General features: G+C 46.1%; 1 protein-coding gene across 2 annotated transcripts; it reads right to left on the bottom strand.

Annotated features, from left to right (window-relative positions):
• Window positions 1–6603: 6603 nt before the first annotated feature.
• On the bottom strand, window positions 6604–27501 carry LOC307239310 (nardilysin-like). 2 transcript variants are annotated; one of them, XM_080012668.1, is made up of 32 exons: window positions 27471–27501; window positions 26365–26598; window positions 24855–25092; window positions 23837–23918; window positions 23463–23616; window positions 21504–21577; window positions 21057–21152; window positions 20713–20835; window positions 19913–19970; window positions 18830–18903; window positions 18634–18703; window positions 18435–18512; window positions 17749–17869; window positions 17372–17430; window positions 16951–17005; window positions 16663–16767; window positions 16058–16181; window positions 15644–15730; window positions 14547–14666; window positions 14371–14422; window positions 13826–13976; window positions 12734–12861; window positions 12464–12626; window positions 11503–11534; window positions 11099–11237; window positions 10607–10654; window positions 10440–10492; window positions 9737–9820; window positions 9452–9542; window positions 9167–9283; window positions 8597–8686; window positions 6604–7400 (listed from the first exon to the last, which is right to left on the bottom strand). In XM_080012668.1, exons 2-32 carry the CDS (start codon window positions 26571–26573, stop codon window positions 7167–7169), a joined length of 3309 nt encoding a protein of 1102 aa, XP_079868794.1. In that variant the 5' UTR covers window positions 26574–26598; window positions 27471–27501; the 3' UTR covers window positions 6604–7166. The 2 variants fall into 2 exon arrangements, with proteins under 2 accessions (XP_079868794.1, XP_079868795.1); XM_080012669.1 differs by having other exon boundaries at window positions 27370–27476.
• Window positions 27502–27917: the final 416 nt, after the last annotated feature.

Here is a 27917-nt window from a genome sequence, read left to right as displayed (position 1 = left end):
ACACTTGGTGCTCTGGATGAGTTAGAGGTGAAACACTGGGTGCTCTGGATGAGTAGAGGTGAAACACTGGGTGCTCTGGATGAGTAGAGGTGAAACACTGGGTACTCTGGATGAGCAGAGGTGAAACCCTGGGTGCTCTGCGGTGAACAATTTCCAGGGGAAGAAAAGATGAATCCAAATGAGATCTCAATCGGTGGTCTAGGCGCGCTGGTCATCCAAGGAGGTCTTGACGAAGAGCGTTTTTTTATTCCAATCACATTGGCTTTTTAATCAATAGAGCCATGATAATGATGGGGTTTTTGACTTTCTGGTCGACCCTCCTCCGTGGATTAACCAGAGTGCCAAGAACGCCCATAGAGATCTCACTTGGACTCCTTTATCTTTTTGTTTTACCTCAAACTTTTAATATTTTTTCAAACAAAAATATTGTCCGTACCATCAAAAAACCCTCAGATAAGCCCAAATATCATGATATGAAATCTTCATTGACATATACGGTAGTTGTGCCGTTCTCATTACTAATTCCCTTTCAGACTCCATCTCATACATTCCGACAATCGAGGTCAGTTCGCCAGCCGACCGCCTATTCCGCTGGACACAGAAGGGAGGAGAAGCAAGGAGAAGAAAGGGTGACAGGAGATGGAAAAAGGGAGATGAGAGAGAGAGAGAGAGAGAGAAAGGAGCGAGCGGGAGGGAGGGGAGGGGAGGGGAGAGAGAGAGAGAGAGAGCGCCAAGGAGACAGGTAGGTAGAAGAGAGGGAGCGGGGGAGGGGGTTGGGAGGAGGGTAGCGGCGGTACCTGAGTGGATCCCTGATATATCCATTCCTAAATAATGACATGAATATTTCGGTGCGGTGGCCTCTAACTTTGCGCCGAAAATCACGGCCAGTCGTGCAATTTTAAAAACCCGGGGGCTTCAATTATTCAAATATCATTCCTTTAACAATATTTTTCCATCACAGGGCAATTTAGCCAGGTAGTAAAATCGAGACCCCCCCACTCCCTCCCTCCCTCCCCCCACCTACGCTCTGCCTCGCTTTTCAGAGCACTCATGCCGGCGTGTGAGGAGAGGAACGCACTCACATCCAGGGCGGAGGCGCTAACCGGGGACGGAGGGAACAATGGCCGAGGACGGAGGGCGAGGAGGGAAGATGAACTGCATTATCATTATGGTTCAACTGTGTATTTAAGCCATTTGCTCTATCGATTCGGTGCTGTTGCGACGCACAATAACTACCGCCGGTTGTTTATTCCACTCTCTGCGGGGATGTTAACCCCGCAGAAGCTCGAGGGCAGGATTTATTTTATCTTCGGCAGAAATGGGAAAAGACAGGGAATCGATATCGGCCAAATTACCGAGTGTGTGAGTTTGCCCGGCGTTTAAACCGCCCAGGTGATGGTGATGGCGTCGGTGGGAAAACAATCAATTGGCAGCATTTGTGTCTATTGACTGCCCTCCGAACCGCACTGACACGCACACACACACACACACACACACACACACACACACACGTAAATGTGATATTCTGTGCTGGCGTGGGCTTGTCACAGAGAGAGAGAGAGAGAGAGAGGAGAGAGAGAGAGAGAGAGAGAGAGAGAGAGAGGGGCTGGGGGGGGGCAAAAAAAGAAACATAGAGAGGTGGGGGGAAAGTGAGAGCGAGAGAGAGAGCGAGCGAGAGCAAGAGAGAGAGAAAGAGAGGGGTTTGGTGGGCAAAAAGAGTAAGAGAGAGAAAAAAGAAACATAGAGTGGGGAGAAAGAAGAGAGAGAGAGAGAGAGAGAGAGAGAGAGAGAGAGAGAGAGAGAGTGAGAGAGAGGGAGGGGGCCTGAGAGGGGGAGTAAATAAACTTCTATAGATAGAGAGAGAGAAGGGCTGAGGGGGGAAAAGGGAGAGAGAGAGAGTGCATATCTGGATTTAGATGCATGGTGAAAACTCTCTCTCTCTCTCTCTCTCTCTCTCTCTCTCTCTCTCCCTCTCAGATGTGATTACCTGAGGAAGTCACCATCTGGGGGAGAGTGTCCTGGTGTCCAGGGGTGGACTGCGATGCAAAGCCCTGTGTGGGAGGGGTAAAGGCAACCGTAATCGACGATGGTGTCAAGTGATGAGCGGCGGGTGGAGGAGGTGGGGGTGATATCATCTTCAAAATGTGGCTTCAAAAAGAGTCAGGGGTGTCGGGAAGGACACCCAGCCCCGAAACTCACCGAGTCATCCAGAGATCCATCCAACTCACACACTGGGAGGATGGAGTCAGCGGATCAACTATAAATTCCAAAATCTACATTTCTCACCTGGAAATTGAGTAAATGAAGATGCTCATTTTTAAGTTGAGGAAACCTTCCAAAAATTAATTGGCGTAACAAATCAAACCATTATTTAACCCCTCCCACCCCTGGTGCACTCATTAATTCATCCGCCTCCCTCGCTGCCATTCATAATGGACAATTACAAAAATCCCTTCACGTATTAAAAATAGATCAAGTGTACGTGACTCCAGCAGCAGTAACAGCTGCTGCAGATGAACAGCATCACAACCAAACACCTCGATCTGAAGGGTCAAGGCTTTGTGTTGTCAGATGCATAAGAAAGCAGCACGCGAGCACATATTACTGGCTAAGAAATACACATATCACCTCATGTAGACAGTCACAACGTGAAGAAGAACAATAACAAGAGCATAGTAATAAATATTGTATAAAAATAAAAATAAAACAGCATTAAACACAGTATTGTAAAATGAGTAAAAAATACCATGACAATTTTAATAACAATAATAATAATAATAATAATAATAACAAATAGAAATCCGTGCATCAGTGCATTGTGAAAACATTGAGTAATCATCACTTCCAGCCAATTAGGGATCTGCCAGAGTGTCACACACATGGCAGCTCACAAACGTGAAAAAAACAATGCAATCCCCTCCAGTGGATCTTACCTCGCAGCTCTCAGCAGATTTGTCCGAGAAAAGCTTTATTTATTCTGTTCATCTGATCTTAATCCCCCTTCCCGATCAGCCCAGCGCATCCTCCTCTCCTCTGTCACGGAGCAGCGACCCTTCCTCCCTGCCTCCCTCCCTCCCTCCCTCCCTCCCTCCCTTCCTTCCTTCCTTCCTCCCTCGCCCCCTCCTCCTCCTCCTCCTCTCTCCACATCCAAAAAAAACAAAAAAAACCCCGTATGGCTTTATTGTCGCTCCGTGGATCCGCGGGAGCGCCGCCACCCCCCCCCCCCCGCCCCCCCCGGGCTGTTTCCTCACATCTGGCTCCTCCTGGAGGAAAGGGGGGAGGAGGGGGACGCAGGGGCGCCGGGGGGGAGCGAGGCGGCGGCGGCTGCCACGGTTCACCCGCGAGGGGGGCTCCCACGGGGGGCTGGGTGCATGCGGGTGCGTGGGTGGGGGTTCACTGGGGCTCAACAGGGGAATGGGGGCGGGAGGGCGTCAACTCACGCTCATGGACGTTAAACTTCACGCGTCACGCGGCGACGCATGTGTGTGCGTGCGATCGTGCGTGCGTGTGTGTGTGTGTGTGTGTGTGTGTGAGTGTGCAGGTGTGCGTGCGTGCCTGGTTGGGTCGATCTCCTAACTGACGTGTCGCGGAAAATCCCCAAATCCGGCCGGAGATCGCGCGGATCCGCGCTCGGTGCCGCGTCTCCCGTCGAACCCCGCGGGGAAGCGCTGTCCGCGGTGCTGAAGTTCAACCGACCCCCCCGCCCCCCCCCCCAGCAGCTCCTGCACAGGGGCTCCCAAAATTAAAACATGAACAATTTAATAAAAAAAAAGTTTGATGGACTTTATCCTCCATTATGAGTGGGTGTATAATATAGTACAAACAAGATCATACTATTATTGTTTTACGTGTTGGTTTCTTTAAATTCATTCAGAGAAAAAGACACCAACGACACAATAAAGTAGCCAAATCTTCTTTCTGTGGACCCTTCCCTCTGCAATTCCTTCGGCCCGCGGAAACCGCAGTTTGAGCGCCCTTGCCCCGTAGGACGAGCGGCCTCCAGTCTAGAGAAAGCCGGAGCCGAGGGACTGCATGGCTCCCCGTTGCCCCCCGCCGCGAAGCTGCCCCTCGGACACCGTTTTTTTTCTTTTAGGCCGCTCTCCTCCTGCGGTGGCGCAGGGGTCCCCAAACTGAGGCCCGCGGCCACCTAGGGGGCCCCGAGGAAATTGCAGGGGGCTCCTGAGCGTCAATAAACTATTTGTATTGGTTGCCCCCCCCCCTTGTTTATTATGGTTGTAAGACGTTGGTTGTGTTGATTAAAACGTGTTGATAGGCCTATTTGCTTCAAAATGTAATTGAGGAAAAGTGTCTGAAACGAAATATACTGAGGGTACTTTCAAACACTGCCTCCCACGCCCCTCCACCCCCCCCCCAACCACCCACACATTTAATTATATCGGACATTTTCCTTCTGATATGTCAGTTTCAATAACCTTCCTGGTTCCCTTGAAGAAAACTCAAAATGCGCCCGCGCACGCACACACGCACGCACAGCGTGATTGCTGCCACATGGCTTGAGTTCATTACTACCTGAGTAGGGTGTCACAGAAGAAATTAAAATGACGAGGAGAATAACAGACTGCGAAGTGGAGTCTACATACTGCAGTGTGAATTTGAATATGTAACGCGTGTGTGTACGTGTGTGTGTGTACGTGTGTTTTGTGTTGAATAAATCCAATGATTCACAGGCGAGCCTGCTGTCCGAGTGCGTTTGTGATGCAGCTGTACTTGGTGTGCATATGTACGTGCAGATAAAGCGGGGAAGGGGATGAAAAGGCTCCGACAGGAAGACGCAACAGGAGCGTGACTTTTAGAGAAAAGGTCACAAAGCCTCAGTTACAGGAAACGCCCGTGTGTGCGGACAGCACCGGCTATCTGCCCGCACCAACAAAACTGTATGTCATCTACTTATCACTCATTAACTTTTGATGTGCATTCTTTTTTTTTTTTTTTTTTCCCCATGAAAAAAAATTCCATTGCGTCCCGCATGGTGTTGTCCAAACAACTCTTTACACCCGCATTATTTCATAATGCAGGGTAGAAAAATGAGCCACTTCAAAGTACACAATCCCTTCATTCAAAAATAATGGAAATGTAATGAACAGCCAATGTCATCCATTATTCCCCGTTATTAAAAACATACCATGCAAACCTGAAGACAAGCTTTGAATAATATATATCCCGTCTTTTGTGTTTCTGGCGGTGAAACAACAGATCCCGTGGGATGGGAAGGTATTAAATAATTGTATTAAAATAAAGTGTAATTTCACAAGTGCTTGTCAAGTTTAATTTCTTGTATTTCCACTGCACTCGGCAGGCGCTGAGTACATAATTTGCGCCACAGGAATTGCAAATAAAGACATTATTTTCAAGGCACATTAACAGGAAAACAAGTCAAGGGCGGTTAACCTTGTTTGGAGCTGCTGATAGCGAAGTCATTTCTGAAGGAAAAAATTTCAAGTTATTTAAATCACAACTGAGACAACGGGGGCATCATTATGGTTCGCGCACCGCAGGTAAAGTGTCTGCTATCAACCACCCCCCTCCCTTCAGCGTATTACACAATTACCTTAATACGGCGTGTTGTTCTGAGCCCCGCTTTAGTTTTTAATTAAATTCAGCGGAGCAGAGTGCCGCCACACTCCCGCCGGGCGTCGTCACCAGCGTCTCGACAGCAGACAGACACGGCGACCGACGCCCGGGGACACGGCCCGAGCAGAGAGCCGCGCCGGGGACGCTCCGGGTGGAGTTTTGTGTGTTTGCGTTAGCGGGTGCCAGTGTGAAGCGGTGCGCAAGTAACGGCCCGTGTTTTACATAAATGACTTCCAACTTGTCTACGTTCTGGTTTTTTTTTCGAGAGGGGGGGCGGGGGAGGTTAGCTGACAAAACACGTAGACGTCTACTGACGTACCGCTGAGTCACGGTCGCAGAATGTAAACTCTGACGACTCCGGACGCGCGTTTTAAGGATTCAGTGAGAGGTACTCAAGAGAGCGGCGGGCTACGCTGCAGAGCAAGATATGGATTTAGGAATCTGTCAAGTATCAAGCTCACGTATGTTTACAGAGCTTTCTAACATTAGTGAAGTTAAAAAAAAAAAAAAACCCAGAAAAAACAAACTATTATTGCTATAGTCGTTAAAACTGTGGGTTCATTCTCTGACGAAGAATTGGGTGGACGTGTTCTATATTTATCTCACGACTCGCGTCCGCTTCTAGTTGTTTCTTTAAACTCCGACACCAGGACTCCCGCATTACTCAAACCCACACGGGCGACTGAGAACCCGATCCGCTCGCCGTTATTAGATTGAAGAATATGACTCATGCACCGGACTCTTCCTCGACGACACTTTGCATTTGATTGAACCCGCGTGAAGCGGCAGGTAGTGTTACTGCGCCGGCAGCCTCCACAGTGTGTCGCTCCGGCTGCCGATCGCGAGGATGAACGTTGTGTCGGGTGTCTTTTGAATTCTGCCTCCTTCCGTCTTTTAAGCATTTCTTCCGCTCGCTTCTCAAATGACGTCCAGTAACCGAAACCGCCTTCCACACACACACACACACACGCACGCTCCTGACCGACGCCATTCACTTGTCACTCACTGGTTTATTTCTTTGCTTGGTCTCACATCACATCATTGGTTGGAATCGGCCGGAAAACGAAAGCGCGCGGCAGAGTTTGAAACCCGGCACACGCACGCTCCCGCGCGTGCACGGCCGCAGCTTTTGGGAGTCCAGTCACGAGGTGTCGGATGAGGAATAAAGGGCGTTTCAACAGCCGGGACGCAGGATCATTTTGTCTCGCATCGGGGAGATGATTTTGTTTCCCTTTTGTAAAAATCAGTTGTAAATATCAAATACTTGGCGTATGGAAAAAGAAATAAAACACCCGAAGGCAACGGCAGATGTCGTAGCCGTATGTACCGAAATTTAATTCAAAGGTCCTCGTCGATCTTTTATTGGGGAAACGACCTAAATCAGAAGATATGAGACTTAGAATGGATGTTACTCAGGCCAGCGCGTGCAACAGTATATTAAGTGAAGGGTTTCTACTTCTTTCTGGGACCTGTGCAGGTATTACGATCTATGAGAGCTGTCTCCCAACAGGACATGGGGCTGGAGCTGCCTCGCCCGCTCTGGTCCACGGCGTCTCTCCCTCCTGGGCGGAGGTTTATTGCAGGATCTTGTGGTAGGGGAAGAGGGGCAGACTCCGGGTGAAGGCGGGGATGTCCATGATGGACGTGGCGGCGGCCATGTCGGGCGAGCCGGGGAGAAAGGTGAGTTTGGACACCTCCCCGTAGGCGGAGCCACCCAGGTCGCCTTCTTCTTGGCCCCGCCCGTCCGCTCCTCCTCCTCCTCCTCCGCCGCCCGCCTCGTCCTTCTCCTTCGGGCCGAATCCCACCACCTTTTCGAAAAAGACGTGTACTGTATTACACTGTATCCACAATCCACCGCTCTCTGTCCATCGTTAATGTAATGTTCACAAACAAGAGGCTGGAACGCAGAGGGGAGAAAGCCTTCTAATATCCGAGATTTTATATAGAATAATAGCACATCAATATTAAAAAAAATAAATAAACTGCATCCACATTTCGACCACAGAAAAATTGTTGACGTTAAAGGTGCACTGTGGAAGATTAGCTGTTTACATGGTGAGTGAAACCTTAAGTCACTCCATTTATTTTCCCCATTTACTAAGCACTAATGCAGAGGTAAGGCTAGGCAGAGGTAAAACGATAACCGAAGACAAAATCATGATTCCAAATGAACAATGATAAACAACGCTCACTCTCACCGAAGTAAAAGAGTCAACGCGTTCGGATTGGACTCGGCCGTCAGCCTCATACGCAAGGGAGGGTCGACCGATTGATTTATTACAATTTGAGGTTCCGTCCTCAGCGCGCAAACAGCCAGAGGTGCAACACATCTTACACAGCGCAGCTTTAAACAAACATGGCGACCGAGCAAATCTGAATTACAGCGTCCGAGCACGGGGACCTTGGTGACGGGCAGGAGTATTTAAAAAAAAAAAAAAAAAAAAAAAAAGACGGCCAGATTTGACGGAAAACACGGCAGCAAAAAATAAATAAATAAAAAGGAAAAATCCCTCGACCAGTCGGAGGATTCGGACAGCAAGCGTTTCAGGAACCTTGAGGTTAAAAAGGAAGGGCAGGGAGCCGCGGCACGGTGCTCGGGGTGCCGCCTCATTTCCCGGCTCCGACTGTGTCAGTAACTGGAGTTGGCGGTTCAGCGGGAACAGTTAAAGCGTTAAGACCTTTAATTACGATGTCTCTTTAACGAAAATGCGGCCTGTCCGTAAAATGAGTCCTCCGTGTGAACTGAAATGTTACGGCTGGGATGGATCGTTCCCCCAACGCTTGGATGTTTCACTTTTTTTTTTTTTTTTTTCTTCCCCCGGAACCGGGTGTGAAGGATGCGCCGCTTTACGGTGTGAAAACCCGCTTAATCTTAGTCGTTTTCAGCCGATGTGCCAAAGGCATCCAAGAGTTAGTCATTTTTAGATATTTTTTTCAGACATTTAAATATTTTTGCACATCCACTATGGGTATTGAGGAGGCTAAAGGAGCCGGGTTGTCTTACGTGCACGCTGAGCTTGCGGCTGTTCGGTCCCCGGTGTTCTTGGAACCAGGACACCAGGTCGGCTCTGGCCATTTGTTTTAGTGCGGCGATCTGGACGCGTCCGGACAGGGAGAGAAAGAGACAGAAACAAGCAGGTGTGAGATGAATACATACATTTAAACTCACCAACATCCCAGTGTGGATAGAAACACAAATTTACTAAAATGTGCATGTCCCACACTTTAGTAAATGACCTCTGTACATACTGTACACGTCGCTACCTCTACATAATGTTGTCAACATTTCATGCATCCATTCACAATTCAACATCCAAAATATTGTACTATTTGTATTGTATTATAATATTATATTAGTAGTACATTAGGACATTGCATTTACTTCAACTTAATCCAAGTATCCATGTATATCCAAGAACTTGGATACTAACCATCTTTCCTCTGGTATTTTTCATTAGATTCACATGACTTGTTTCTACCTGCTCAAGTGTACCTGGGAATGTGTGTGTGTGTGTGTGTGTATATGTGTGTGTGTGTGTGTGTGTGCGCGCGCGCGTGTGTGTGTTTAGCTCACCTCTCTCTCCAGCCTGTCGAAGATGTACTGTTGTGTGACCACCTCTGCCCAGTTTCTGTCCACTTCCTCCCCGAGGTGTGTGTCCTCGTACTCCTTTAGCCTGACCAGGGCTGTCACCTGGGGGAAAACACACAATTCTTACTTTGCAAAGACAAACAAAAGGAATCTGGCACCGCGACCGGGCCTTATCCCTGTAACCACACACACACACACACACACACACACACACACACACACACACACACACACACACACACACACACACACACACACACACACACACACCTGCGTGCTGAAGGCTTCCTCTGTGAGCGCGTCCAGCTTCTCCCCGAATGACGTCAGAAACTCTTCAATCTTTAACTCCACTAACTCGGAACTAAAAAGGAGCAAAGGCCAGGGCGGGTGAGAGGGAGGGACAGAAGATAATGTGACTGCTGCCGTGACATGTGTAAGTGCGGGGGCCGTGAAGGAGAACCCAGTTCACGCAATCAATGCCTTCATTTCCCTGCCAAGAGCAAAGGGGTCACCGCAGCTCGGGCCCTGCGCGCTGGAACCGCACGGCGGGCTCACCTGAACTTGGTGGCCTGCGTTTCCACGGTGACCGAGAAGCCGAGCACTCCGGAGGTGTTTCTGCAGGTGGGGTAGGCGTGGTACCTGGAGCGGCAGGAAGTAGTTGAAGAGTATTAAAGAAAGGGGGATTACAGTGGTCGGGGGAGGGGCGGCAGACAGACAGGCTGGAGAAGGGATGGCCAGGGAAAGACAGCCAGTCCACTGGTGTTATCCTCTTAATGTTTCATCCTACTGGGTGATGACACCTGACACAGTATGTGGAGGTCCACAGCAAAATCAGTGAATTCCATGATGACCTACAGTAATTCAAAACACTTAAAAGTAAGAACCAAGCACTCTTCTTTATTCAAGTCTGGACATTGCCGGCGCCATGTGTGTTTGCATTTGGATCAGCCTCACCTGAAAGTGAGGAAAGCCCAATATGAGCTTTCTTTACAAAGGTTTCTTTACATAGGTTAGAAATGCTCGGTGCCGCCGTCTGCAGAGTGGTTTTTGAGGAGCTCTGCCTCAAAGGCAAAATAATGTAATATCCATAATTTGGCAAATTATACACCACATAAAAAAATTATAACGAGCCCGCAGCGCTGTTTGACAAGAGTCTGGCCCCTCCGGTCGGCTGGCTGAGCCGTGAAAACACGGATTCAGCGACGTCTTTGAGGAAAAAAAAGAAAAACAGAGCCCAAAAGGCAGGACGGGAGCTCACCCCAGCGTCTTTTTGGTCCTCAGGAAGTCGAAGCAGGGCTCCTCCATGTGCATCTGGACGACAACCACAAACAGAACAGACTGACACTCACACCTTGGTGAAGGCGCTCGGACGGCGAGGGTGACAATTTTTGGAGAGCGAAAGAGGAAAAGCACTTCAGCACTCACCACCAGGAGCTCCATGAGTGTGTGTTCCCTCAGGTTCTTGGGTCCAGACTGCGAAAGGGGGAGAGAAGAGGACACTTAACGTCCCATTTGACAGTCGCACAATTTATACTGAAGTCAATGTTTCTTAAGCATCAACTTAAAACTCGACTTAGTATTAACTAGTCTGCACATTCCAGACTCCCTAAATCTTTGGCATTTGTACACAGGACACTAGGGTTGGGTCAATCTTACCCGTCTTTAAGCTTACCCGAATACTTACAGACGCTGCTCACGCGAAATGACTTACGTTAAGGAGTCTGATTCAATTCTAAAACTCATTATATTATATTAAGAATTAACATTAACCTGATCGAAAGTCAACTTATAGACGATTATAATTAACGTCAGACTATCCAAATAAAGGGTGACCACAGAGAAAGAAAGCATAAAAGCCTTGATAAATTATACGATACACACACATTTAAAAAAAAAAAAGTGTGTGTGTGTGTGTACCTGGTAGTAAACTGTGACCTCCGAGTTGGCGTCTCCCTTGTTGAGAGACTTGACCTTACAGAGGTGATGCTCCGGGGGGAGCTCCACCACTCTGAACAGCACAGGGACCTCTACTGGTAGCTGGGAGAACTGCAGCTTGCTGCGAGACGCCAGGGAAGGAAAGAAGGAAGGAAGGATGGAAAGACAGAAAACAAAATTTGGTTAAAAGAAAGGAGGGAGGGAAGCGAGAACAAGATACAAGTATATAATGAACGGTGGAGTAGCAATTAGAAACAACTGGGGCCAAGGTAAATTTGTGTACACGGAGGTAATTACAGATAACTGCTGAGAAGGATTTGTGTAGAATTGCTGGGGGGGGTGACACAGCAGGGTACACAGCGGAGCCACAGTGATAATCAACTTACTCTGTGATGTACTGCAGGAACTGCACAGCCTCCTGGAGCCACAGCACAGAGAGAGGAATTAACAGGCAGCCAAAGAGACATTTTATCTTTCTGTCCCCAACCTCATACATCGGTACGTCGCCTGATCCCAAAGATGCACCTTGTTCCACAGCGGCGTCAGAAGACAGACAGAAGCTCCAAATACCAATGTGGGTCCGCGCCTTGTAGTCGTGCAAGTTTGGGCAGTTCTAACAATACTTGTGAAATTTTTAACTAAAAGTGGAAAGTCTATTCACTCATTCACACGAAAAATGTGACACATATAAAAGAAAAAAAAAAAAAAAAAAAACTTCAGTGCATCAATATCGATACTGCGTTTTTTCGCCATTCACTCAAAAATCAGGGTTCCTTTCTGCGGCAGGTTTTGCCTGCCGCACGCCGCCAGTGTTATTCACTTAAAAAAAAATACACCTACTTAATCTGAACCCTGTAAGGTAGGCAGGATAGAATATCCATTTAAGGAGACACAGAGAGAGAGAGAGAGAGAGAAAGAGAGAGGTTGCCCATTTAGAGATAGTAGACAGTTGCCTTAGTAACGACAGTTAGTTTATTGCTGTCATTTAGAGAAGATGGCTGCTCATCAGCATCTAGATACATCTTTAGAGTCTACACTGTTTGATCACACCGCTGCTAATTACAGTGATTAGTTTAGACGTTCATTCACACACACAAAAAAAAATTAAAATAAATTTTCATGGCGCTTTCAGGGAAGCGCACCTGCCAGCCTTATCCGAAGGAACATAAATGTGTTAATATGCGGTGTCGCGTCTGCGAAATAGATGAAGAGACGAGAAGTAGTGATATGACAAAGGGAGACAAAAACGAACCAGTGACGGAGACTTAAATGGAGACTCGGTGAAAAAACAAAAAGGGTAAACAGAGTACCGACGAGTGGATTTGCGCGGCAGACCCCTAAACTTACGGCGCTGGTGAAGTTGCCCTGCACCAGGCCCTCGGCGTAGAGCTCGGCCCGGAACGTCCGGCTGAAGTCCATCAGCTCGCCCACGGTCAGGCCCTCGGTCAGAGCCTGGTACTTCTCCACCATGGACCAGCGGGAGTGCTCCAGGATCAGCAGACGCACGTCCCTGGGGAGCGGAAGGGGAGAGATGGAGGGAGGGCGACGGGGAGAGGGGTTGGCTTCATTGGGCGACGGAGAGCGAACGAGTGGAACCCCCGAAAGGAGATGACGTACTTGCCGAGCTTCTGCGGTTTTATGAGGATGTTGAAGTAGGATTTCTTCAGCTGCTCCACAAACATGCTGAAGACGTTGGGCGAGGCGGAGAAATCCGCCAGGTAGTCGATGATCAGGTGGAGCAGCAGCTAAGCGGCAGGACGGATGGCCAGGGAGACAAATATTTTAAAAAGGTAGTGATTGGTTAATAATATTTTGACATTATTATTTTTATTATTATTATTCTACTGTCACAGCATCAGAAGGTAGCAGAACGAGCAGGAGTTCATGGTGCTTTTGAAAATGCACTCAAAAAGCAACTTTGAATGATTTATTGTACAAAAAAGAACTTACAAACGTTGACATAATTCCTATTAAACTCAAAAGATATTGAAAAAAATAAGTAAAAGTTGGAGGGAATAGCGATAAAGTTGTCAAAATTGGCACTGAACCACAGATGGCTTTGAATCTCATAGTATGAACTTTGTATATTAAATTCAATTAATGTTATTATTATTATTTTTATATTGTAAAGAGGTTTATGTGCCGTGACTATAAAACATTAAAATACTAAGTACATTTTAATCTAAAAGTATAGCGCGTTTGAATCTGTTGAAATTGTTAAAAAAATAAATAAATAAAAATAAAAATGTTACGATTGCTCCGTCTCGTCGTTATATGACTATCTCTGGGTCGTGATCAGGACTGTGACAATTTGGACATTTTTCGTTGAAAAATTGTCGCACAAATAAATTGTGATTAACAATTGAATTGTCAATGTACATGCTTACCTATGGCAGAAGAGCTATTAACATCGGAAAAATTAAATAAAATCTGCCTCCACCCATGTGATGAACACACCAAATTTACATTCTATTTATTGCACCATTTCTAAAACTGATCAAAACAGTAAATGATGTTATAATTGTGACAGCCCCAGTTATGATCATTTGGTAATAAATGTGTTGACAAACATTTTGACAGTTCATAAGTACACACACACACACACACACACACACACACACACACACACACACACACACACACACACACACACACACACACACACACACACACACACACACACACACACACACACAACTTTCTACTCACAGGCAGTTTGTGGTTGAAGCCTTTGGCTTTGACGACCAGGCCGTGCTCCCCGGCGACCAGCTTGTACTCCAACTGGGCCACGTCCGCCTCGTAGGCCGGCTCCGCCAGGTTGTGCCCCAGGATGTTCACCAGGAGGTCAAACAGGACCACGCTGCAGGGGCGGAGAGGAGGGGGATGGAGAGAGGAAGGGACGCGGAGAGGGAGGGACGGGGAGAGGCCGTAAGGGAAGGAAAGGGGGGATGACAGGGAGAGAGAGAGTTGGGTGAGAGGAAGACGGGATGAGGCGGAGGAGACGCGGAAGGAACGCGGGGCAGGAAAAGGAAGTAGGGGAGAGGAAGGAAATGGATAAATAAAGGAGGGCAAGGATTCAGGAAAAGAGGGATTGATGCAACGGGAGGGATGGGAAGCCGGAGAGCACAAAGATGGTGTGAGAGAGAGAGAGAGAGAGAGAGAGAGAGAGAGAGAGAGAGAGAGAGAGAGAGAGAGAGCGAGCGAGAATTGCGAAAGAGGATCAAATAGCTCGTGGTGGTGACGTCTGGACTCACTTTTTTGCAGATTGTTGGATGACATGCGAGATCAGGTGGAATCTGACGTACGCTGAAACAGGAGGAGGAGACTGGTGTAAACGGCAGATTTGCCAAATCTTTCTCCAATAATGACTAGTGCACACGCACGCACACACACACACACACACACACACACACACACACACACACACAACCTTTGGGGATTTTGAATTTGTTGTCCTTCTTGTACCAGACACAGCCCCTGTCGCTGTCGGCGATCTTGATGGGGAACTCTGAGTCGGGGCAGTCGGAGGGCCGCAGGACGAAGTCCGTGGCTTAAAAACAAACAAAAATAAACAACCTTTAAAAACATGTTCTATTGTGCTTGGCTCTTGTTTAGAGGAACATCACTGTGGCAGACATATGTTTACATCCTCCATGCTACTATGCTACACCAAAAAGACACAGAGACGCCCCCCGCCCCCCAGAGAGGAGAGAGTGGGCCGTCCACTCAAGTTGAGCATCTTGTATTATTTATGGGGTTGCTCGGAACGGAGAGGGCGACAGAGTGGAGGACACACAAAGGAAAAGGCTCTGGCAGCATCCCATTCTAGGCCACGAGGGTCCGGTCCTTAATGTTCTTCCAAAAACACAGAAAGCGCTCCAACCGCATCGCGTCCAACCGTCCGAGCGTGCACAGCCAGGGGGGGACGCAGCGGCAGCGCCGTCGCCGCCGCCAGCACCACCCGTTCTGAGTGAAAAAGTTCAAGCATCCGCCAACTCCACTGCCAATTTGACCAATTACTTGGGTTTGGCTTTAGTGGAACATACTGATTAACAATAATCTTTCCATGACACGCTTCTGGGTCGAGAGAAATTTTTTTTTTTTAAAAAGGCTGGGGCTGTCAATACAAGGCGATTAACAGTGTAATTGTATTTTATGTTCATTTTATGCCATTATAATTGCGTAATATAATGATGCGCATTCACCTTCGGAAAAAAAAGCCATGAGTGTATATTGCCATATTTCTATTATGTACAGTTAACCGGTAGCTTTTATAGTATTTTTTGACATTTTTCATGATAAATACCATTCCCCTTGTTCTACTTTTCATTCTGTTCCTTCATTATTATTGCCTATTTTGACGTGAGCTTTGACGCTGTCCTTTCCCTCCGGGGATGAATAAAGCATCTAATTGCGATCGGGCGACTATGTCATAATAATTGTGACAGCTCCAATATATTCTACATGCATATCTCATATCTACATACTGACTGACTAACGGCCAAAAGAGAGCAGCTACTGACTCACCGATGAATTTGTTGTCGGCTGGAAGGTGGAGCGCCTCATTAGGCTCCAGGTACTGTGTCCAGCGATCCCTCCACTTGTGCTCAACGTCTGTATTTTAACAGATGACGACAACGACAACAACAACAACAACAACAACAACAACATGCATCAGTGACTCAGCTGCAGGATCCTGACGCCCTGTGCTGTGTCTTAAACTCAATGGATCCACAGTGTGTGGAAGTATTTCACATTCCTAACAACAGCCTTCTGATCTACGTTTTGTGCTGCAAATGATTAAAAAAAAATGGTCAAAGATTTGTATGCATGTCATGATTTGGACTTTTATATTTGGGTTGGATAAAGTGGAGGATATGTTTAAAAAAAAAAAAAAAAAAAAAAAAAAAAAAAAAAAGACCCACACATACACACTCTTACCCTCTACGCTGTACTGTGTGCCAAACCACTTCTCTCGGAGGGGACATTGGTCCTCGTGTTCTGGTGACAGCAGCATTAGATTGGCTTTCTCTGGAGTGAGCAGATACAGAACTGCACTGATCACCTACACGCACACGCACACGCACACACACACACACACACACAGTTTTTTTTCTTTTAATCCACAAAACCTAAAAAGACATCATTGAAGGATTTCACAACTTTTTGTTCAACATGCATCTTGGGTAGAATTTTTTTTAAAGAAATGCACATTTCTTTCCAAGAAAGTGGGGAGGCCTGCCTTAACAATAGCTATAAAAAAAAAAAAAAAAAGGATGAAATATATTTGGACAATAAGCATTTCAGCTTTTTAAATGAGTGAAGGGGCGGTGTCGAGCTGGAGCGGAAGCCTCCCTGTGAAACCACACGGTCACAGGATCTTTAACAAAAGCACAAAACAAAACCCCACCAGACTCAAGACATTCTCTCCCTCTCTACATCCTCTGTCAAAGAACATAAACACATTAAGAAAGGGTCCTCGGGCCGCACACCGATGTAGAACGGACGGATTCACTGCGTTGTGATATGAGTTGCTGCTTGTTTACCTCTGGATTGTACTCAAACATCAGCTGGTCTCCGGTGAGGAAGTCTTCTTTAGGGAAAAGCTGCATGTTCTCGCAGATGTCCTCCACGTACTCTATGGGGTCCGTCTGCAGGATCAGACATGACATTTTTTTTTTTTTTTTTTTTTGCCATCATCTGCTCTTACAGCTTTTTCTCACGGTCCCAGTCACAAGTCCCCATTCCTCCCCCCCGCGCCCCTCAGCACTGAGCCTCAGCTCAAAACAGCGGTCTAATACCTCATGTCGGCGTCTGGGTTTCTGTTTGTTTACCTGTTCCTGGTAGCGGAACTCATTGGCCTCAATCTTCTGAATCTCTTCATATATTCTGGACGGATGAAATGAAAAGGTGTTTGTTACTCGAGAGGAAGTGTTCGTCTCGAGAAAAAAGCAGCCCGGGCACACAACGTTAATACATCGCGATATAACAAAGACATTTCAAATAAAACACTGGCCCCACCGCGCAAATCAATAAGCGTTACAGTATGCTGAATAGAAACCCACACCCACCGACAAAACAAAGTGTCCACAGACTCCCTATCCTCCCATAAACAACATTTACAAGAAATAAACATCACGACAGGGTTTAATCAAGCAAGAGCTGCGCCCTCGTTCCCTAAAGCCGCCCAGATCCCCCAGACTGTATAGAGCCGTGACTGTGTGTGGGCGTCTGTGCGGAAGCAGGGCAGCACACCTTTGCTGCGGGCCGCAGTTTTGCAGCATCTTGAGGTACTGGAACACAAGGTGCAGCACCTGAAGAGGAAGAGAGACACCGGAGATGCTCACAAGCCATGAACGCAAATCCGGAGTAAGCCAACGACCTGGCTCGCTTTCGCTGAATGATAGCTGGATGGACTAGTAGGATTGTTTTTCTTCTGCCGTTTTGATACTTGGGGAGCCAAATTGAAAATGGAAAAAAATAAAAAATAAAATAAAATAAATTATATATATATATATATATATATATATATAAACAAACAAACAAACACACAAATAAATAAAGATAAATAATAATTAAAAAAAAAAACAGGCAATGGAGGGAACATAGGGAAAGAGTTTTTTTTGTGCTACCTGATAAAAGTTCTGGAAGCCTTCATCAGTGAGGGTGATGGAGATGGAGAAGATTGAGTAGGTGGTGTTCTGGTCAAAGCCGGTCTCACTGTTGCCTCCGAAAAGAGCCAGAGCCCAGCATCTACAGAAATGCACGCAGACACCAGGTTAAACAAAGATTGCACATTTCAATCCAAAGTATATCAACAAAAAAAAAAAAACAACAACAACAACAAGCGAGCGACTCGATGACACTTAATTGTGGTAACTGTTCATTTATGTAGTCCTACGCCCCGCCACTTCCTCCATTGTTGGATTTGAATGGCAATCGAGTCAGCGTTTACTCCGGCAATATCGTTGCCATTCACCAAAAGCACTCACGTTAAACCAGGATTTTCTATCAGATGTTGAAGTGGCGTTGCTAGGTTACGGTTCTAAAACCTCCACGGCTGCCGAGTGGGATAGGGGACCTTTCTATTGCAACGGCGAGTCCAGCGAATCAGCGTGCCCCTCATCAACGAGACGCTCTTGTGAATCGATACGCAGAGATGAGAGCGCGCTGCTCAAAGCGGTCAAGTGGGGCCGGCAAAACGCAGGGATTGGGAATTGGCCAATGACGACCTTTTTTTATTTTTTTTCCCCTCAAAATGGGTTTTGGAGAGCCCTCCGGCAGCGAAGTAGAAGTTTACAGGGGTTATAACACTCACTTTTTCCTGAGCAGCGAGAGGATGCTGCCCGCGCCCTCGTGGCCGATGAGCCAGGAGATGTAGTGCAGAGGCTTCACTCTGAAAAGGCAGAGGGACGGCAAGAAAAACTATTTGGTGTCTTTTTTTTTTTTTTTTTCCCCCCCCTAGCGTGATCCATGTGCGGTGTGATCACTCCGCCATCTGTGTCCGTGTGTCTGACCTGTAGTGCTGCTCCTGCGGCGGCAGGGCCCAGGTGATGGTCAACGCGTGGACCTTCCTGACAGGAACCACTACAACAAGACAGATAGAGAGCTGGTCAGACAGAACTCGTTTAGAGGAGGAGGATTATCAAAAACTCCTCTTTCAAATGTCACTGTCAACGAGAACGGTGTTTTCACGGCGAGCTTGACTTGTACCTCTGTAGAGCTTGTTGAAGGCCGGTGTGTCGAATGGATCCTGCATGTGAGAGAAGTCTGGCCTGGGCTGGCCACTGGGAAGATGGATATAAAAGAGTTTAACACGTGTGTGTGTGTGTGTGTGTGTGTGTGTGTGTGTGTGTGTGTGTGTGTGTGTGTGTGTGTGTGTGTGTGTGTGTGTGTGTGTGTGTGTGTGTGTGTGTGTGTGTGTGTGTGTGTGTGTGTGTGTGTGTGTATGTATGTATGTATGTATGTATGTATGTATGTATGTATGTATGTATGTATGTATGTATGTATGTATGTATGTATGTATGTATGTATGTATGTATGTATGTATGTATGTATGTATGTATGTATGTATGTATGTATAGATAGATAGATAGATAGATAGATAGATAGATAGATAGATAGATAGATAGATAGATAGATAGATAGATAGATAGATAGATAGATAGATAGATAGATAGATAGATAGATAGATAGATAGATAGATAGATAGATAGATAGATAGATAGATAGATAGATAGATAGATAGATAGATAGATAGATAGATAGATAGATAGATAGATAGATAGATAGATAGATAGATAGATAGATAGATAGATAGATAGATAGATAGATAGATAGATAGATAGATAGATAGATAGATAGATAGATAGATAGATAGATAGATAGATAGATAGATAGATAGAGAGAGAGAGAGAGAGAGAGTACAGAATAGCCCTTTCTGTCCAGAATAAATTGTTAAGGAGTTAAAAGTCACTATGCATTTTTAACATTCAGTTTGACTCACGAGCCACCGGAAGTAGAGTTTGTTCAGATTAATGATAGTTTAACAGCATGTTAACTGCTCCCCGGGCGCCGCTATATGACAGCCCACTGCTCCTAGAAACGTCAGTTACTTGGATGGTAAAATGCAGAGAAATGCCTTTCGTTGCCTCAGTGCTTGTGCTCTGTGCAATGACAAATAGTTAAATCTAATCTAGTCTAATCTAATCAAATCAAATCTCTGAGTTCCATTTTGAGTAAAAGTCAAATTCAAGTACATTTCAGCTGAGGACAGAGATCTCCTTCACTACTTACTTGTTGGGTACTTTGCTGAAAACCTCTCTCACCCACTCCTCTAGAGTGTCCAGCTTTTCTGTGGGGAAGCAAAAGCTCAACGTTATAAATAACCACTCCGTGATATCATATCAAAATCGATACAATATTATTATATTATAATAATATTAATAATAATTTTATAATAATTTATAAATATTTACATTTAATATTATTATTATTATTATGATAATAATAATATTATATATTATTATCATCGTAATATCTCTCCGTAATAAAATATTTATTCGTAATAAATGAGTGGTCGAGTGTGTTGTGCTCCTTCATGAACCGTCAGACTTCTAGTGGCGATGTCCTGCTGCAACTGTCCTCAGTTCCACCAACATCATATCAACATCAACATATCTTCTGTGCACGGCTAAGGGGTGGATCATTATAATAACACTCCTGGAGAATTTTTACCACCGATTCTCTTCACCAGCATCAAAAGCCACCAGCTTCAGTCTTCAATGTGGGTGCATAATTGTTACATCCAAATTGCAAAAGAAAATGGGCAGAAATCTCAGGGTGAGTATAAGTATCATTAACCACACGGTCCTTTGAGATCCAATCATCATCATCCAATTTTTTGCGTGACATTGTCCAGCTTTAGCAGAATTTATTCAAAATTGGACAGTGTGAATTATTGCTTCTACCATCTTCTTTCTATAATCCATCCTTGCGCGCGCGCGCGCGCGCGCGCGCGCACGCACACACACACACACACACACACACACACACACACACACACACACACACACACACACAGACACAGCTCTGACCTATGGACTGCACAGCCAGGGTCATGTAGTGGGCAGAGTAGTATCTTTTCCAGAAAGCCCGTAGCTCTTTGTAGACATTGATCTTCTTCTTCCTCGGCTCCAGCTTCAGGGACTCGGCATTCCCTGGTGTTGTCACAAGCGTGCGAATGGGGAATAAACAGGAAAAAAAAAATAATAATACAACAGCTGCTGGGGGAAAAACAGGGTTAACAACAAGAAAGGAGAGTTGGACGCAGTTTCAGTTTTCTTCTTTTTTCTTCTTCTTGCTGAACAAACCGCAGGGAATCTGCTCGGGGGGACACAGAGTGTGTTGTTTGTCCCAGTGGAAGTGTTTAGCGACTTACCCCAACCAAACTTGCCCATGGGGTGTCCAGGTTTGGCGAGGCTGCCGAACAGCATCTCCTTCCTGTGGGAGTCTGAAGGCTTAGCCAGCTGGTACTCTTGACAGTAAAGGAGAAGCGAGAGAGGACGCGCGCACGCGCGCACACACACACACACACACACACACACACACACACAAAATTGTGTGAGGAAGACATAGCGAGGATGGCCGAACTCTGAGCAAAAGGAACAAGTCAAAGGGTCAAAAAGAAACTTCAATTTATCAGAGGAGAGGAATGATGAGCAGAGACAAACAGACTTAATGTAAGGGTCACACACACACACACACACACACACACACACACACACACACACACACACACACACACACACACACACACACACACACACACACACACACACACACACACACACACACACACACACACACACACACGGCTGAGACTCACCACTGTCTACAGCCTCCACCTCCCTGTCGACAGCGTCTCTGATCATCAGGGGGCAGATGAAGAACTGGGCCCACCTGGGGGGGGTCGGGGCACAGCAGAGGGACCGTAATGAGGGGCCGCATCGTGGCCAGATCATCAGCAAAGCGCTCGGACACAGACAAACTGGACAATAATCAAATGTAGACTTGCGAGCGGCTCAGATTGATTCCGCCTGTGCACTCCCGCAAAGGCCTGAGCCTTGTTGGGAGGCATCTGACCCGGACTCTAATTTCCCACAGAGCGTGAGAGGAGACTCCAGTAGCGGCCAACGGGACGCAGCGGGAGCCTTTCGCTCGGCTCTAACCAGACTAAGATATCACAGAACAAGACTTGATTAGTGCCTCGTAGCTTCATATCGCACTTGTTCTGAAAATGACGTCACAAACAAAAAGTGCAATAAAGGGCTCAAACCCGACTACGTACGTTTGAACTTATTTCCTGAGCTTCAACAGCGACAAGATGCAAATAGACGGAATGATAACCCACCAGTTAAGAATCAATGTTAGAGGATGTGGATGTCTAATCAAGCCTCGTTCTGAACTGTTCCTGTTCTTTCCATTTTCTGCATACTTCTACTAAGACGACTGCAGGTGTTGATGTTCTTTTCTAACAAATATTTGCTATTTACTTTTTTTTTTAATGCTATTATGAAGGCATTTCCTCTTTCTTGCCGTTTCGGTGCTTTTGTTTTCCCACACACCGTAACTGCATTTGCTGTTTGACCTAGCATTTGGAAAAACTTGAAGCAAATCATTTCCATATAAAAGAGCAATATGGGAGATGATCCGTAAAAAGCCTTCAGTGAATCACTGCTACGTGAAGAATATAGTATGAGAGCGAGAATCTATTTCCCAAACAGAGGACAGCTTACAATGCTGTCCGCAACGGAGCAATCAGAGGACTAGGCCATGGTAACCATGACAACGGTCTCCAATATCAATCCATTATGAATTAGCTTGAGCACATTGGCTTTTTATTTCTTAAAGAAGGCTCGTCTTGGTTCCTTCCTTCTTTGGTGTTTCTTTGCTGTTATGTGAATACCTCGTGTCCCAATACCAACATTTCCCACGTCTGTTCTCCACTTGCATACAAAATGTAATGTTCATCGAGGACGTCGATGATGAAACAAATGTGCGACTTGAAACGAGTTACACAATTTCACAATCGTCTTTATTACATACATGTGACGCTTCAGAATGCATCTGCAAGTCCCCTGGAGAAATTCTAAAATAGACGTACATTCCTTCTGTTTATAAAACATGCTGTGGTCCAGCCTCTTTTAAGGAACCCTAACCTTGATCTCTTATGTTCTGAACAATTTCAGGCCCATTTCGAAACTTCCATTTCCATCAAAGCTTTTAGAGAAGGTGGTATCAACCCAGCTTTTGGCTTTTGTGTGTCGTTATAACATCTTTTGAGTAATTCCAGTCCGGTTTTAGAGCTTTACATGTTACGAACGACCGTTCTTTTAGCTCCAAGTGCAGCCTTGGATGCCGTAGATCACGCTGTCTTTAAAAATTGACTGTCTTAACACCTGCGTTGGCATCAAGGACACTGCACTTTCCTGGTTTTATTCCCGCCTTTTAGAAAGAAACTTTGCGGCCTCCTTAGGTAACAACGACTCATCCCCTACAACTCACATTACCTGTGGTGTACCGCAGGGTTCTATTTTAGGTCCAGTTTCATTTTCAATCTTTGTGCTGCCTCTTGGCCAAATTATCCAAAATGTCTTAATACTATTATATAGTCATAGAACCCAGATTGTGGCGCCGCCCCTTGCGGCCGCCTGCGCGAGTGCCTCGTGTCGATTACGCACATTTTAGTATTTTTAGCATTTTTTGATCTTATAGAGCTATGTATGTGACAAATAACCTCTTGAATCTTGAAAAATGCAAAACAAAGACACGTTTGCTCCCTCACCTATCCAAAGCCTCTCTGAAGCGCTTCCTCGGAACGTCGAACTGGAAGACCGTCCTCTCGCAGTCCGTGGAGGCGTTGTCACTCCCGCCGTGCTTATTGAGGAAAGCGTCAAAGCCGTTCTCGGACGGGTATTTCTCGCTGCCCATGAACACCACTGGGACACAACAGCGGGCGAGAAAGCGAAGGGCGGGGACCAGGGGAGAGAAAGACAGGGGGGAAAGACAAGAGAGAAGAAAAACAAAGCACGGGAGAGAAGGTTATACACATAGAAGTCATGGAAACCGTATTAACATAGAGGAAGTTAGAAAAAAAAAAAAAAAAAGAAAAACAATGGGAAGAATTTGGCACTTTCTTGAGTTGGGGCTCCCACTCACTGTGTTCCAGGAAGTGGGCGAGGCCCGGCAGGTTGCTGGGGTCACTGAAGCTGCCCACGCCAATGCATAACGCTGCTGCAGACTGCAACACGGTGGTTTGGAAATATGCAACACATACGTACAAGAGGATAAGGGTATTGATCCAAGAACATGCATTTGTATCAATGCAATTTTTTTTAAAGGGGAGATATTATGCAAAACTCACTTTTTCAGTGCTTGTGCACATACAATTGGGTCTCTGATGGGCCTACTAACACACAAACTGTGAAATAAGACAACCCAGTCAGTTTTTTGCGAGTGTTCCAATTCAGAAGTCACTTGATCAAACGAGCCGTTCAGCTTCGCCGCCCTCTTATGTGTCACAGAGGGAGTCATTTTAATTAGAACCGCCTACCCTCATCTGAGAAACTCCACCCACGGCTGGAGCGCGACCGGACTGGCTAGCGTCAAAGCTAAGCGCCGAGCATGGCAAATACTCTGTTGGCTGCAGAGACCAGCACAATCCTTTAAAGAAAGAGGAATAAATACCAGCTATCCATAACAAAACTGCTGACGATGGACGATGAAAGTCAGAACGAACATTTTAAATGAGGCCTTGCATTGAATATGAGTGAAGATTCAGCAACTGGATGACTCATTTCTCGCCTCAAATTTGTTCAAAAACACATTTTGGTGGACCGATAAGGTGAAATCGGTGAAAGTTTACAGAGTATCTCAACGGAACCCGGTGTAAAGCTCGAACCCCATTGGCTCACACGACCCCGGAACTCATGCTCAAACCCCAGGAGCTCACACAAGCAGGAGCCTCGGGTGGGTGGCTCCTCCCATTTAAACAGAGCACCAGGAGCTCGATGGATTTAGAGGCGTGTTTAGAATGGCTCGAATGCATTACTTGGGTGGTAATTTTTTTTTTTTAGCAAAAACATGTTTTGGGGACCTCAGAGACTTATATTAACCTGTGTAAAAAGGAGCATAATAGGTCCTCTTTAAAATGTTGCTGATGACACCTCTGATTTACCTGTTTTTCAGAGGGCCATTTCCTCTTCTTCCCCCCGCTCTCACTGCAGTCTTCGATGTCGCTGTCCTTTGTGTTGTCGTCTTCCTCAGACTCGTCCTCTTCGGACCCTTCTCCAGAGTCACTTTCCTCCTCTTCCTCTTCCTCGCTGTCATCCTGCCCGTCAGAGTCCTCCTCTCGTAACGTCGTGCTGCAATCTGAGATGAGCAGAGCTCGAAGCCCGTTGTTCAGCTCGATGAACCTGAGGGGGGTAGGTCAGTAAACACTGAGGGGCCAAAAATATGTCAAACCATAATTGTTTCTTGGGGATATCTGACCTAATTTTGCAGCTTTAAAAACAGGCTAGAGCATCAAGCTGTCTCTAGCTCTTTGGCACAGGAGGCAAATGGCGGTTCTGGGTTCTTTCCAGAATGGATTTCCTGCACAAGGCCAAAGAGATGCCTCACCATTTCTGTATCAGTGTGTGGTTTTTTGATTAATGCAGCGGTTGATTGAGCAGTTTCATACCCAAGTTTGTGGAACCAGGCTGTAACGCCGTACATATGGTACTGATTTTCTGTAATACCACACGAAATTGTTCCTTTAGATCCATCTTCCGAAAAAATGGAAGATAATAAGGATGATTTTAAGCAGGCATTTCAAGCTAAACTTAAAAAAAAAAAAAGAAAAATAGATTCACACATATTTTGGATCATCTGTGTTGGGTGGACTACACTTTAAGTCCCAGAATTCCATCCAGGTTTTCCCCGCGTCTTCACGCAGTCACTTTTTTTTCCTCGAAAGTTTGCCCTCTTGGTTTAATTTGTTGTTCTTCTTGTTCACTTGAGGAGATTGGGATATTTTTAGATTCAAGTTCTTTTTTCATGAATCGTCATCCATATTAACAGTTTACTGACCACAACTAGCAGCAGTCACCGCAGCTGCCTTTCACTTCTCACGCGCGCCTGATCTTTGCATTCTTCGCGGGAAAGGCGGACCCCGCCGCCCAACATTGGAAACGGCATATAGAGGAGCACATGAGTAAAAATACATTGAATGGCTGTTTCTCATAAAGTGCCGGCAGTGGCGTCGCTATGGGTGGGCATTGGGGCCTTTAGGTTCCCAATGTTTTCTGAATAGCCCCCAATCTAAAATAGCCCCACAGGGCAGGCTCTGCACCCCGATCAGTCCCTCTACTGACTGTGGCTATGGCGCCTTTGATTGGCGCGGTAAACAGTGGGTTTATATTTTAGATGAAGGTTATTTTATTTTATTCCGTTTCCTATTGGAACGGATGCTGTGCGTGCACTGTGCGTAATGAGGACACTTTCTTCACCACTGTCTTACACACCCTCTTTTGCCAGTTTGCCTGGAGTGGCAAAAATGTCTTCAGCCTGGTCGGGCTAAGCCCCTGGTGTCTTTGCATCCTAGCAACGCCCCTGGTGCCAGCTAAAGAAACGATAAAATGTGGGCCAAATAAACAAAATAATCTTACAGATTACCGCTTTAAAATTAAAAGAGTATGTGTGCCTACCTATACTGCTTTGGGTCACTGGGAGACTTGGTGATCTCTCTGTCTCCAGGATCATCAACTCCTCCACCAACGCCTCCTCCGTCTCCTCCAGCTGCAGCTCCGTGGCTCTCCTCCGGGGCCATGGGTTCAGCCGCATCTTCCGAGCCTCCATTACCCGAGCCAGCCGAGCCACACGCCGAGGCGGTCCTGGATTTGTTGGTCTGCGGCATGCTCAGCAGAGATGAGGCTCTGGCTCTGCGGGGTGACAGTAAACAGCTCGTAACCTCGCTCCCTTGATTCCCAGCAGTATGTGGTCTATGGGCGATTCGTCTGATCGGGAGCTGTCATCCGAGGCAGCAGCCACAATGACATACCAGCCCCGTGTCCTCCACAATACAGCTATTCAAGCAGGGGCTGTCTGGTGCTTTCCCCCTATTCAGCTGCGTGTCAGCTAAAAGCTGCCTCCACCAATCTACCCCAACCCACCCTAATGTACACACACTAAACCTCCATATTTTGGAACCGGGCGTCCAAGAACCGGGCGTCCAAGAATCAATACATGGAAGGATCAGGAGATAAGACTGCAGGAAAACAAAACAGCACACATACTAAGTTATATAGCATGCAATTGCTATGTGGTACTAAATTCATCGTCTGATCTCGATTATTTGAGCTGATCGGATACTTAGAATCGTCCAACTCTCCGATCACATTTTCCATCCAAATTCAAGGGGAATTTCAGGCCATGTTATTATTTGTGCATTTCCTCGGGTGGGGGGGAACGTTTGACCATCAACCCGAATTTCTTGGTCCCAATAGTCAATGTCAGTAAGTCTCCATAAATGTCTTCATAGGGCAGGCGTGTATTATTATGTTATAGACGTGCCCATGTGCATGTTTATCGAGTAGTAATGTGACGTAACACGGACGAAAGCCATTCAATCGTTAATCGCTATTGTTTTTGTATGACAATCGTGAAGTAAAACGTCACGGTCGTGACAGCGCTTGATTCACTTCACCCCTCACCCGTTCTAGACTTGGTCGCCCCGACTAAAAGTGCTGGCCATCTGTTACGCTCGAGCAAAATCTCAAAGAATGAGGAGCACTCGGGCTCAAAGCATGCGTACCTTCCTCCCTCCAGACGCCACAGGGCCCTGCACATACGGTAGGACGACGACGTGTCAGGAAGGGCTGCTCTGATTGGCTGATGAGTTACGCGTTTCAACATCGGGACGTCTGATTGGTCCGCGGAGCAGCTGGGGGTACGGGTTACAACGTCACAGCAGACACGTGCGAATTGCCGGCGTCCAGCCGAAAAATAAAAGGGCAAATCGATCAAATATTGTTGTTATATTATTATTATTATTATTATTATTATTATTATTATTATTATTATTATTATTATTATTTGTTTTATTATTATTTGTTTTTTTATTATTATTATTATTATTATTATTATTATTATTATTATTATTATTAGTGGTGGTAGTAGTAGTAGTAGTAGTATAAGTATTATTGTTGTTATTATTATTATTATTATTATTATTATTATTATTATTATTATTATTATTAGT

The sequence above is a fragment of the Zeus faber genome (genome assembly GCF_960531495.2).
Source record: "Zeus faber genome assembly, chromosome: 13".
In the NCBI taxonomy this organism is placed as follows: domain Eukaryota; kingdom Metazoa; phylum Chordata; class Actinopteri; order Zeiformes; family Zeidae; genus Zeus; species Zeus faber.
The sequence above is the reverse complement of the archived record's forward strand: the minus strand, read 5'-3'. Positions and strand labels throughout refer to the sequence as shown.

Bases quoted from the DNA above. Each gene is read 5' to 3' on its own strand.
- LOC307239310 (XM_080012668.1), bottom strand. From the start codon at position 26,573: ATGCCGCAGACCAACAAATCCAGGACCGCCTCGGCGTGTGGCTCGGCT. The intron at 21,153-21,503 runs GTGAGTCTCAGC...TTTACTGTCAAG, and splicing joins GGTGGAGGCTGTAGACAGTG to AGTACCAGCTGGCTAAGCCT. The intron at 17,006-17,371 runs GTGTGCTGCCCT...TCATCCGTCCAG, and splicing joins AACTGCGGCCCGCAGCAAAG to AATATATGAAGAGATTCAGA.